Consider the following 12671-nt stretch of genomic DNA (forward strand, 5'->3'; position numbering starts at 1 on the left):
AAAGATAGCGATTTTGGCTTACAGAATGTTTTGATTGGGGAATGCCATGGGGTTTTTAATTGAAACATTTGAGCATTTCCAAATTGAGACCTTTCAATCCTACCAGAAATTAAGAAATTAATTGTAAAAAGGAAATTTTTTATATACATATATGCATGTGTACAATGAATAAATAAATACTTGTGTGTATCTGTGCATGTGTGCATGCAGAGAAAAAGTATCTATAAGTGGGGATAAGAACCAGAACAGACTCAATTTTAAATCTGCTGTGTTCAAGCAGATAAGTGTCTGATCCTTCCTTCACCTCTCCTAGCTGAGAGTAAGGTCTCAGAAAGACAAGCCTCCACTTCACAGGATCAGAATCATTGATAGCAAGGCTTCCTTGTCCTGTGTAGTTGCCATGGATGCCAAACTGGTTTGGGATGCCTGAGGGTTAGAAAGAACGCACTTCAGCTGTGGGGTGTCTTTGTGGTAGTACTACAAATCCTGGTACAACAAACACAGTACTGGAGTTGTAGAAAAATTTCTACATTTTATTCAGGAATAATGATAATTATATATGCGTGTGTAATACGCTGCAAAACTGCTGAGGCACAAAAGCTGCAAAATGGCAGTTTGGTTGAAAAGATAGGGTTTTATTTTATTTCACACAGCTCTCTACCTTTATGCTAGTGCCCGATTCCTGCATGCGTTGTCAAGATAGTGTCAAAACGTTGTCTTTCTGAAGACGATCCAAGAAACAAGTGGCTGTAAGTTTTCTGTACCTTCTTAAAAAATCTGTGTAGAAGTGCTTTAAAAAGAGAATGCGTAACATAAATTGTGTGGGAGGAGTTAATATGTGTGTTTCTTTTAGAAACTAGGTTTTCTTTTAAATACAGGAATACAGAGCGTGTGGGCAAAAGAGTGTGGAAAGAGCCCGGTGGAGCAGTACCCTTTCTAAAAGCATTTTGGGCCCAGGCTGTGGAGAGTGAGATGGCAGATGTTCAGAAACAGCACAGTGGATCTCTTTCTGTTTTCACTGAAGGAAAAATGAATCATAACCCTTCTGCAACTGTGGATGCTCTTGTTCATGCTAAAATAATGTAGAGATGAGATACAGGAACCTGAATGGATGAACTGAAGGCCACTGTTAAGTGTTATTCAAACTGCTTCCTCTTCCTACTGCTTTAGAACTAAATTGCATTGTAAGGCTTAAGATCGGAAAGCTGAACTGTAGGTAACAACGGGAGTGGACGACAAAATACTTCTTCACAGGATGTACCAGTAGAGTCTGGTTTGCTAGTAGATTCCTATTTATTGCCATGAATGTTTAAAAATTAAATGGATATTTAATAACGATATCAAGGACAAGATAAGGGTCACATTCTGTTCTCCTTACTAGTAATTTATACTGAAAGTAATTCCAGTAAGAATCAATTTTACCTGGTTGTACATAAAACCAGAAATACATTATTCCCTCTTTTGGGCTAACAGTGTTTTTACTCATAGCATTTTTCTTTTGGGCTGCTTGACTCCAGAGCGAAGCTTGCCAAGCAAGCGCAAGGTGGGTGACAGCTCTGGACCCATAAGGGAGCCTGGCTATGGTGTTCAGTGCCCTGTGCATTGCTAAGGAGCTGAGGGGCCGGATCCAGTTCTCGGTCGCTAGCCCCTTTCTGGCTCTGGTGCAGAGTCCTTTCAGGTACACTGGTCACAGAGGGACGGCCACCGTCTGTGGCCGCAGTGTCTCCCCTCCAGCGTGGAGCACAGAAGTCTTCCTGTGGCTGTGACATTTTCGGGCCAGCCAAGGTAGTGCTAGTTCCCCTTAGCACTTAGTGGTGAATTTCCAGTTCAGTGGCTCAGATCTCTCCCTCAGGCTTTATTCCTGCCTTCCCCTGTTCATGTAGTTCCAGGGTTTGATTTAATTTTTAATAAACTGCCTAGTAAGTTCTGTGGTATCATGCAAATGCTGCTTACTTTTTTCAGTAATTATTTGGATTTTTTTAAACTTTGAATATTTTGCATTGGTGATGAATGAGGTTGTTTCACACACATGTACTTCATCAAAGCTTGCAGTTAATAGTCTAGTTTCCTTGCAACTTGGTTGCCGCACTGAGGGAGTTTAAGCTGTGATTTGAAAGCTGCTCCCTGCAAGGGCGGTGGTTACTAGGCAGGCGCCTGTCACAGTCACGAGTGCATGGCGTTATGGTGCACAGTGTGCAAAGAGACAAATGGATTCTCTACTTGTAGAAACAGGTGAAGGTGTCTGTAATGGAACAATATTTCTGCTGGAATTGTTCTAGTAGAAAATGATGTCATTTACTGGCTTCCTGGTTGGTGACTGGGAAGTGGCATAGAAGACTTGGTATATCCTTTTCACTTCTAAAAGTAAATACTGATTTCTCAATAGAAAACAGACTTTCGGAAAGAGCCACTAAATCTGTGGTCATTGGAAAATTTCTCTTTCTCCAGGGCTGGAGTATTCATTCCAGCGAGTGAGGATTACTCATTCTCCCTCCAGGTGCCTCAGACATATCCTCCATCTTCTTGACATTCAGTCTGACAAATCTGCAGTGTTTTATTAAGTAGAATGTAACCTTGCACTGAAGTAATCAGTTCTTATTTAACTTTTTTTCTCATACTCTTTAGATGTCTTTCTGTATAATCTAAGTGCTGTTTTAGACTGTTCTTCAGACTCTGAGCTTGATTAACAGCCAGAAATGCAGACACTCGTAACTGACCCTGGAAAGGACTTCCAGTGTTGACTGCAGAAACTAGACAGGGGGCTGGAAACAGAAGCTATGGGGCTTGTATCCAACAGAAACACCATTCTCAATGTGCGTTACCAAAATTGTTAGGTATCCAGCAGGCTCTATCTATAGCAATATCCAAGACACTACCTTGTGCCTCTGTCTGTGCTGCTTAGAACAGTAGGCTTTGCCCACTTGATCTTACCCAGAGCTGGATTTGTTGCTCTGTCCTCTAGTGGCCTAAGTAAGCACCTGGGATGGAAGACAAGTGGTCAAGAGCTTCCTCAAGCTGAGAAAACAGTTATTCTCACATCACTCCTGTCCTGGAGGAGTGATCCTAATTACTAATTACTGCAGAAAATGTAAGTGCCAACACCTAACTGTGCTTGAAATAAAAGCTCCCTCATCATTGCTTTGAAACAAAGGCTGCTGGTGCTTACCTGTAGGAGAGCTACACTTGAGGGAGCCCCTGTACCCGCCATGGCTCTGTACTTGAACAGCGGCCAGGAACTGGCAGTGAGCTGCTCTCCTCTAACATTCACCGATCTAGCACCTTTGCCGGCTCGATGCCACAGCACGATAGCTGCCTCTGTAACTGCACATTGGAAGAACACTTGAGGACCATTTGTCTCTGACAAATCTATTAAGGAGACTAATACAACTTTGATTTCCTTCCAGCAAGGCAAGCCAGCTCCTAGGGTTTTGTCAGGCAAATTCCTTTGTCGAAGGACCACATTAAGTCGCAGTCTGGCAAGATTTTTCTACACAACAAAACCTAATTTCCTTTTCATGCTCTTCAGTGAAGGTGAGGTAATGTGGCACTTGATTTAGCTTTGTGGTTGTAAAGTTGTGCCTAATTCAATAAAAGTCTCATCACAACAGCTTCCTTTAATAATCAGCAAATAATTGCCCTTCCCAGGTCCCTATGAACAATTTCACCTTTCTAATCGGTATCCTAAACCTCTCTGGTTCTACTCACTTTCTCAGTTTTACTAGAAAGGAAACATTAAACAGAACTGGTCCAAGTGGAAGAGGTCCTTTCAGTGCTGAAATAAGGCTAGCTCTTCTCCATACTGCCCATTATTAGACCTGATCTTTCTGTCACTCCTCCTTTTCTTCCTCTGTATTCGCATAGTTCACACAAGACAAATCAGTACCCAGGAGGACAATATTGGAGCTTCTGCTTCTGAGGCTGAGCTCGGGGCGTCCCACTGTAACTTGCCCAGGAAAGACTGGTCCTTTCCAAAGACCAGGGTTTCTGCGGTTTGTCTCTTGGTTGCAGGTAGATTAATCACAACACTCACAAACGAACAGGCATATCCTGCTCTCCTAGACAGCTGTCTCCCTTTCTCATCTTAGCCCTCCCTTGCATGGACAGGAAGAAATGTGAGTGCTGTCCAAACTCCTTAAATGCCTCAGACTTACACATCCTAATAAATCATCTGTCTGTCATTTTTTCACCTCATGCATTGATTGCTGTAATACTGTTTCTTATTCCCAAATCATCCAGAAAGTTACATGCTACTACAGAGGGTCTCTGCGCGTGTGTCTGTGTGTGTATAGAGGAAGGACAGGGGAGGATGAGGTTTGGGCTGGTGATTTGCCCTGCAGGCAGCAGCAGCAGCAGGAGGTAGGGAGGCACCTTAGCTGGAGGGGGAACTGCAGCGCAAGAGGAGTAAGGTTGCAGTTCACATAACAATGTGATCTGGAGATACTTGAGGTAGATCTAAAAGATCATCAACGGGTCCTGAAAGCAGCATAGCAACAGTAACACAGAAGACTGTACAGGGTGATTCACCTTGCTACCTGGCAGCTTTTCATACCCTCAGTGCACACTTCTCCCTAGTGTCTGTGTGGGTGCAGAGCTGGATTCTGCAGCTTCCCCTGTTTTCAGTAGTCTTCTCTGTTGTGCATTTCCCTCTAAACCAGTGCAGCCCTTCCTCGTGAGCTGCCCTGTCCCAAAGTCAGCACTTTGCTGCCTGCCAAGGAGTCTGCTTTTGGCAAAGCTGCGGTTCATTTTAATAGTATTTTTTGCTGAGTAAGGGCAAGTTTTCAAATGGTAACCCCTGCCCTTCTCAGTAAGCAGTCAAAGCCCAACTGTAGCAAAGCAGATGAGAATGGAGCAATAGATGAGCCCTCAATGAGATTCTCCAGAACCTGAGTTTGCTGTGTGTCTACTTCTGCCATCACTTTTGTTCTGTCCAACATGAGTCACTGAATGGACGACCTCCACAGTTAAAAATGAGAGTCTTTATAGCGTGAGAGAAACAGTCAGGATATGTCCTGCAGCAGTATGGAAAGGAACATATAACAACCTACCACTGTGTCAGCTACCACAGTCCACATAGGAGCAAGCCACGTCCTCTGTTCTCCAGACAGGCACTGGCAGTGATTTCTTTGTGTAGTGTCTTTATTTATTTACAGCCTCTGAAACAGTATTTTCAGTGCAACTCCTAAAAACTCTTGGTTTGAGCATGACCTTTAGTACTGCAGAGCTGTAACTGAATTTTCTTTCTCTGCCTTCAAGTGTGTGAAAATTTCTCTACTGATAAGTTCAGCTTTATTCTAGAAAAGATGTCCTCTATTGGCTTCTAGAACCACTGTGAAATGTGTTCGGCAGCGAGGTTCTGGATGGGCCCTCTGGCCATCAGGGTAGTGGCGCTGTAAATCCTTACTATAGATTTCCAGCTGATACCGTTGAATGAACCGTATTTCCACTATAAAAATCAAATGCACAAAAACGTTCCTTGAATAATATCTGACCAGTTGTTTTGGAAAGTTCAGCTTGGTAGCTAAGCCATCTAACTTTAGGCAGCTAATTTAGTTAAGACTAATTAAGACAGGGTGCCCAAGGGAGACAGATGTTGTCAGCGTAGGGTCTTGGTTTTGAACAGTCCTCTACTGTCATTTCTCTCCTTTTGGCCACTGTATGAGAAGCTTTAGGAGATCAGTATCATGATCTCATTTAAGCAGAGTGAAAACACTTTCAGAGGTGCCTGCGAGTACTAGCTAGAGAGGTGCCTGCTAGTGCCGGCTGTCTCGTTGTGGACTAGCTGCAACGAAACGTTGCGTGTAGACTATTCTAATAAAGTGTGTGCATCCATAAGCTGTAGCTGAGTCACAGTCACTTGGGACTTCACTTTTTATACTAAAGTGTATAATTATACAACACTTCTTTCTACTCTTTAAAGTCATAAATACCAGGTTTCTACAATACTGCAAGGAAAAGTCTAGAACAGCAAAATAAGTTAACAAACTAAGCATAAGTGGCTTATTTATAATGGATTCTAACTTCAAAAATTAGCATTAGATAATGGTCATTCTTTCTCTTTTCAGCGATCAGGTGGGGCCTTAGCTATCCCTCTGTGTGCATTTCAAGGAACTGTATCTCTTCAGGCACCCACGGGAAAAACGCTCTCTTTATCTACATATGAGGTAAGCACTGAAGGGCAAAAAATAACACCCACATCAAAGAAAATTGAAGTATATCGATCTAAAAGTGTTGGTCACGAGCCAAACCCAGAGGAGTCTCCTAATACATTTGCTGACACAAGTGTTAAAATTCATTTAGAGGTACTTGAAATTTGTGACAATGAAGAAGCCCTGGATACTGTGTCAATCATCAGTAATATCAGCCAGTCCTCCACACAGGTAAGGTCTCCATCCTTACGTTATTCACGGAAAGAAAACAGGTTTGTCTCATGTGATTTAGGGGAAACTGCCTCCTACTCCCTCTTCATACCATCGAACAATCCTGACAGCGATATTAACATATCAATTCCAGACACTGTTGAAGCTCATCGACAGAATAGTAAAAAGCAGCATATGGAAAGAGGTGGTTATCAGGAAGAAATACAAATGTTGAATAAAGCATACAGAAAACGGGAAGAAGATGGCAACAGCAATTAAAAGGCATTTAATCTAGACATTTAAACTGATTTCACAGACATTGCTTCTCTTGACTCAAGTTACCCTTGCAAATACAATGTCAACTGTTTTTTCCTAACATAGAAATTAATTTTATTTGGGTACACTGTTAAATAGGTGAAAACTTTTAATGATATATGGATGGGATAAGAAGTACTTAAGTGCTTTACAGCTTTGCATAGTGAATTTCAAGTTATTTATATATCTATTTATTTGAGGAACACGTGTGTCTAAATGGAATCCTAAATAAAGTCTTAAAAACCAGCTTTGGTTGCTTGTTGGCACTGGGTGGTCTGTCTGTGGGAACCTGCGGGAAATCAGGGAGCAGCTCCACAGGTGGGAAGTTATAACAGTTTTGGCTGACTTGCAATTCTGCTCTTACTGATGTGCCAGACTTGAAACATTTATCTGAAAAGATGTAGCCCAAACCTAAGACTAGCTCATTTAGTTGACTAAGTAGAGGATTAAGAGATATGTAAATGGTTTAATTTTCTACTGCTCTATACATGATTCATATGTAATACCTATGTAAGTGGCCATTGTATAGACCTTCGAATATGGGTGGCTGAAATGTAAGCATGCACATTTTGTAAATATGACGTTGTGAAACTTATGAGTGTTCTCATGGTTGACATTTCTTTGACCAAATGTGACAAATGTTGGTTAATTTTATGCCAGTTACTCTGAAGAGTCCCCTTTCTTTGCCTCCAGGATCTCTTACCAAGTTAAGAAGTTTCCCAACCTTACAGAATATTTGCAACACAATCCAGATGAAGGCAGCATTTGAAATGTTTGAAGAGTTAGGACGTCAAAATTAATTTGAGTGATTCTTCATGTCTGAGTTGTCCTTAAGCAAGGAATAGTTTTACAATGTCATCTTCCTCCTCAAGGCCCATGTGAAGGTAATACTTTTCTCAACAGAGCCACGAGAGCGGGCATAGGTTGCAGATAGTTGCAGGAGTCCCACTGGCTCACAGCAAGAACTCTACTGTTTTTTCTGCCATATATATTCTGTCAGTAAACCTGTCATCACTCCTCTTTGGATGGACCCTCATGCTTTAGATCTGAGTCAGAAGCTGGGGGTTACAACCGATTTGGCACCCCTTAGGAGAGGGGAAAGGAGCTATTCAAGGTGACCAAACTTAGAGACTGAGCTTAGACATCGACCTCAAGAGAGTGGTCTGGTTACCTAAATCAGGTCCCAACCTGTCCCACCCTCAGGAGGAGCCGGTCTCTCCACTGACTTAAAAGGAACCTAGAACTAAGTCTAAAGCCAACCTAAAACCAGTGAACACTCTAATTTGTGTCAAATTCAGACAAGGCAAGGTGGAAACAGTGAATGGAGTCCTCAAGTCTTGCATATGCTTGAAATGCTAGCGCATTTTGACTGAGAGCTCTTTTTCTGAGGGTTTGTCATTCATTTCAGTTAAACAGAAGTAAATATAATCTCAGGACTTTGAGCAATTTGATTAAAAATTACACTGCTTCTTTAAGGAATAGATTTAATTTCCAGTGGTATGCGTGACGACATAGTCATTTAGGTGTCTGTAGTCACCCTGTTTTCCACTCAGTGAGAACATGCAGGGGAAAATAAGCACAAGCCTATGCAGGATTCCTTTATGGGTTATGAACAGACAGCAAAAGGCCCAAATACTGTGTCTGTTTGCACTCAGCATTCGATATGGAGGCATGAAAACAAGCAGACGACTTGCCTTCTCACTTCACCAAGACAAATCGGGCCTGCCATCGCAATCAGTGGGGCTGTGCTGTTGTGACAGTGATGTAGCACTGAAGAAAATCAGGGTCAAAGACTGCAGGTTGCTGTGATAGAGATGGATCACTCTGCAAGTTGTGCTTTCCGTGTGCTGCCTTTCCAAGGTGAAAACAAGGGCTTTCATAAGATTGCCTCAAGGGTCTTAGTTCCACTAAGATGCTATGTTATATTTCAGATTTAACAAGAAACTACAGTAGAAGGAACAATTAGTGGTAAGTCTGTTGAATAAATCTGTATCCATACACGTAGAGCAAAGAGACACATTCTGCTGTCTCTGAATATGTTGCTTTTCTTTGTGTTCTGTAGAAGGAATGCAGAAAGTGTCTTTATAGCAACAGACACACTCAATCCAGATAAAGGCACTAAAGTTGTGATGGAGGATGCAGTCCATCACAACTTTGGTTTGGTCAGGTGTTCTGTTTTCCCTGGAAGGGATTTGGACTATGTTAACAAGATTACATGCTGATGTGTTAGTCTCTGATGGATATATTTACAAAGGGTTAAAATTTGGAGGCATTAAAATTCTGCATAGCTGTGACCCAGAGCTTGACCTAATTGTAGAGTCTTGTCTTGCTGCTGTAATAAGACATAGATTTTATTTAATGAATCTGTAAATTTGATAATGTACAAATGTCTGATTATTTTTTGCTCTAAACGACTCACATCATTAAACAAAGTGTCTGAAAACCCAAGTTGTAATTATTGAGTAGGTATCAGCTTCTTGCACAACGCATCAGAAAACTTGCTGTTTGAGAAAATTTGCTCCTGGTTTGTTCATTCACGTAAGTGTTAAGGTGTCTTCATTTATCATTTGGACTTAATTTTTAAAACAATTATTTTATAAGAGTTTTTAAGGAAAAATTTTTTCTTCCTCCTCTGTTGTTTTTCCTCTGTCTGACCTTTTAATGTATTTCAGTGACAGCTTGACATTTGAGGGCAAAGTGTTTGTCAATGACCATTTGAAGGTGACTTGAAAGAGACCTCATCTCTGTTCAGACACCACAGCAACTGACTGAAAAAAATCCCTTGGAAAATGTGACTTGAATCAGTGCCCGGGCTTCCCCTTCTCTTAGGACATGGGTTGTTGAATAATGTAAAGGACAGAAAACAAGAAACGGGGAAATAATTTTTGAGATAATCTTGGGTAAGCAGTATATCCAGTGGGTCAGAGTTTCCTTTCAGTGGCTCTCACATACACTGAGAATAGCATTACATTAACAGAGTTAAAAGAAAAATACATCTGTAATACACAGGGCCAGGCCCAAGAATTCCAAATGCCTCAAAGGATTGTGCTTCTTGAAATAAAAGATATAGCCAGGTGCTGAAATGTAAATTTTCTATACTAATCTTGATAGAAAATACCTCTTACAGCATCATACTATTTCAAAATACAGTAATTTCATAAAAAAATAATAAGTGTTACTTATACGTTATTTTACCTTTGTAGATTTGGGGTTGATGCATAGATTCTGGAACATGATTTCACTTCCCGGTATGTATCACTATAATGATTTCCAAGATGAGTGTTATGTTCCTCTCTCTTAATGAATTTTGCAGATTTAGATGTCTCAGAGCAGAATAAATTCTGCTTTTCTAGACTCCAGCAACAGCTCCTATAAGAATTACAGTACCCATATCTGTACACTCCTGTATGTTGTACACTCTATATTTTATAAAACAAACTAATTTTAAAGACCTTCAGTCCTTGCACAAACAACCTTTACTCATAGAGACAGTCCTGACTGCAGTACTGCTGGCGTGCAGTAGCAAGATTTACTCACTGGATTGAGAGCTGTAACATGGGATCCTCTTTTATTGTGTCTCCCCCTTCTCAGTGGTTACCTGATGGGTTTCCTGTTTCCTCGTTAGGAATTCGACTTCAAGGAATCTCACTTCAAAGTACTGAAAGGAGAACACTATCTTCTGTCCTCCTTGAGAGCAGCTACTGTGTAGAGACCGTTATGTACAGATGCATTACTTCACATCATGATAGTGTGCCACGGAAGTGGATAAAAACTGAATGTGAACAGTTGTTAAAAGGCCCAGTAATGTGCAAACCACTGAGATAATTTCAAGAAATGTATCTTTTCATACATATTAGAAAATGATCTTTACATGAATAGGTGCACATTTACTATCTTTCCAACATCTAAGTCTACAAACCTACTAAAAATATCTGAATTTGTAATGTTTTCTTTAGAATGTGTGGTTTCTTCGCAGTGTTAAAAAGACATGGCTGAAATGCAGTTGCTACATGCATGCGTATGGAAATTTCCTCTTGCACTAAAATCCCATTTATTTCAAATGTGTGCACTGCTTAGGTGTCCAAATACACTGTCATGGAGAGATACTGGATCAAACAGAATAAATTTGTTGAAGTCACCCGAGTGATTCAAGGTAACCCTAGAACATTTTTCTTCAATAATTTTAAGGAGATACAACAGACAAAACCACCTTTTTGACGGCTTGCTTAGGCATGCAGAACCTAACACGAGATGCGGCGGCGTGTCGAGGTCAAGCGGCATCTGAGAGTGTGGCCAATGCATTGCTGACGGGATACGTACCGTAAGGCCTGGCAGGTGGTACCTGTTAAGGACGGTCTCCAGAGGCCCTTTCATTCCAGGCTTTGCTAGTTTCAGATTAGCATCAGTCACATCTCCTGTCCTGGTATATCTAAATAACAGAACTAGAGATAATAATTGCCCCAATGTATATTCACCTGTAGGCTAAAGAAGGCCCGGAAGGCAAGCTCGTTTGTGCGTGGGTAATGTGCCACTGACATGCAAGTTCATACGTGAGCAGTAGGATGCGTTTTCCCCTCTAGTATCCTACCCCCTCTGTCCTTTCGGATGGACTTATGCCATTCTTGTTTGGCCTGTATAGGTATGCCAGTGACATATTTCAATGGGATCTTTTAACATGTCTTAGATTTTGGAATAATTTATTTTGTGCTACTTTTCTTTGGCTCTTTTTTTTACTCCCTAGTTGGTTGCTACTGTGAAACTTTTGAAAAATGGTGTGAAATTACTGTTAGTTCATGTAGGATGATGAATGCAAGAAGCCATGCAAGAAGCCATGGAGTGTGCTTCCCTAGTCTGCATTAAGCCGCAGATGCAGGATGAGAAGAGGAGAAGGAAGGAAGTGTCGTGGTTTAACCCCAGCCGGCAACTGAACACCACCCAGCCGCTTGCTCATTCCCCCCCATTTGGATGGGAGAGAGAATTGGGAGAGTGAAAGTGAAAAAATACCTCATGGGTTGAGATAAGAACAGTTTAATAATTGAAATGAAATAGCAATCATAATAAGTGTAAAAGAATATACAAAGCAAGTGATGCACGATGCAATTTCTCACCAGCTACCAACCGATGCCCAGCCGGTCCCCAGGCAGTGGCCCCCCGGCCAGCTTTCCCCCAGTTTATATGCTGAGCATGAGGTCGTATGGTGTGGAATAGCCCTTGGGGCGGTTGGGGTCAGCTGTCCCGGCTGCATCCCCTCCCAGCTCCTTGTGCATCTCCAGCCTTCTCCATCGGTAGAGCATGAGAAGCTGAAAAGTCCTTGACTAGTGTAAGCACTACTTAGCCACAACTAAAACATCAGTGTGTTATCACATTATTCTCGTGCCAGATCCAAAACACAGCACTATACCAGCTACGAGGAAGAACATTAACTCTATCCCAGCCGAAACCAGGACAGGAAGAAGTGTATTTCCTCCTAGATCTCTCATTTCTCTCCCACGCTCCTTCCTGTAATTTGCCTTTTGGATGATGTCCCTCAGTATCCTCCGGTCCTTGTACTCGCTGTTCTTGGTCCCCTCCTTTTCCCTCTTTTCTCTGAGTAACCTCACCCAAAGTTCAGCTACTCGTTGTGCTGATGACTCGGAGATCTTGCTCTCTATTCCTGACTTGTCTGTTTATTCAAATTAAAATCCAAGCTTCTCTGAGATTTCCTTGTACCTGAAACTGGGTGTAGCTAAAAAAAACCCACACGATGTTTCTTGCCCAGACCGTCCCATGCAAGACGGTGGCATGATGCTGTGCCATTTTGTAGACGGACAGATCAGCTCTGGGCGAGCTGGTAGCTCTGTGCAGGACACCGTGGTGCACCGCGGGTCTCGTCCCCAGCACGGTGCAGTTTCGTCCTTGGAGGGACGGCCCTGTCAGCCATCTGCCACCCACTGCCACGGTCACTAAGAGGAGCTCCAGTGGCTGCCTTGGCACTCGTCTCCATCACCCGAGGTGTCTGTG

General features: G+C 42.0%; 1 protein-coding gene across 1 annotated transcript in view; it reads left to right on the forward strand.

Moving 5' to 3' along the window:
- The window catches only part of GPR149 (G protein-coupled receptor 149), a 28388-nt gene extending 21753 nt beyond the window's left edge, over window positions 1-6635 (forward strand). Inside the window, exon 4 of the mRNA XM_072868686.1 lies at window positions 6063-6635. Within this exon, the coding sequence (XP_072724787.1) occupies window positions 6063-6635 (573 nt within the window). The remainder of the gene's footprint in view (window positions 1-6062) is intronic.
- The last annotated feature ends 6036 nt before the right edge of the window (window positions 6636-12671 follow it).

Source organism: Ciconia boyciana, chromosome 7 (genome assembly GCF_034638445.1).
Source record: "Ciconia boyciana chromosome 7, ASM3463844v1, whole genome shotgun sequence".
NCBI classification, from domain to species: domain Eukaryota; kingdom Metazoa; phylum Chordata; class Aves; order Ciconiiformes; family Ciconiidae; genus Ciconia; species Ciconia boyciana.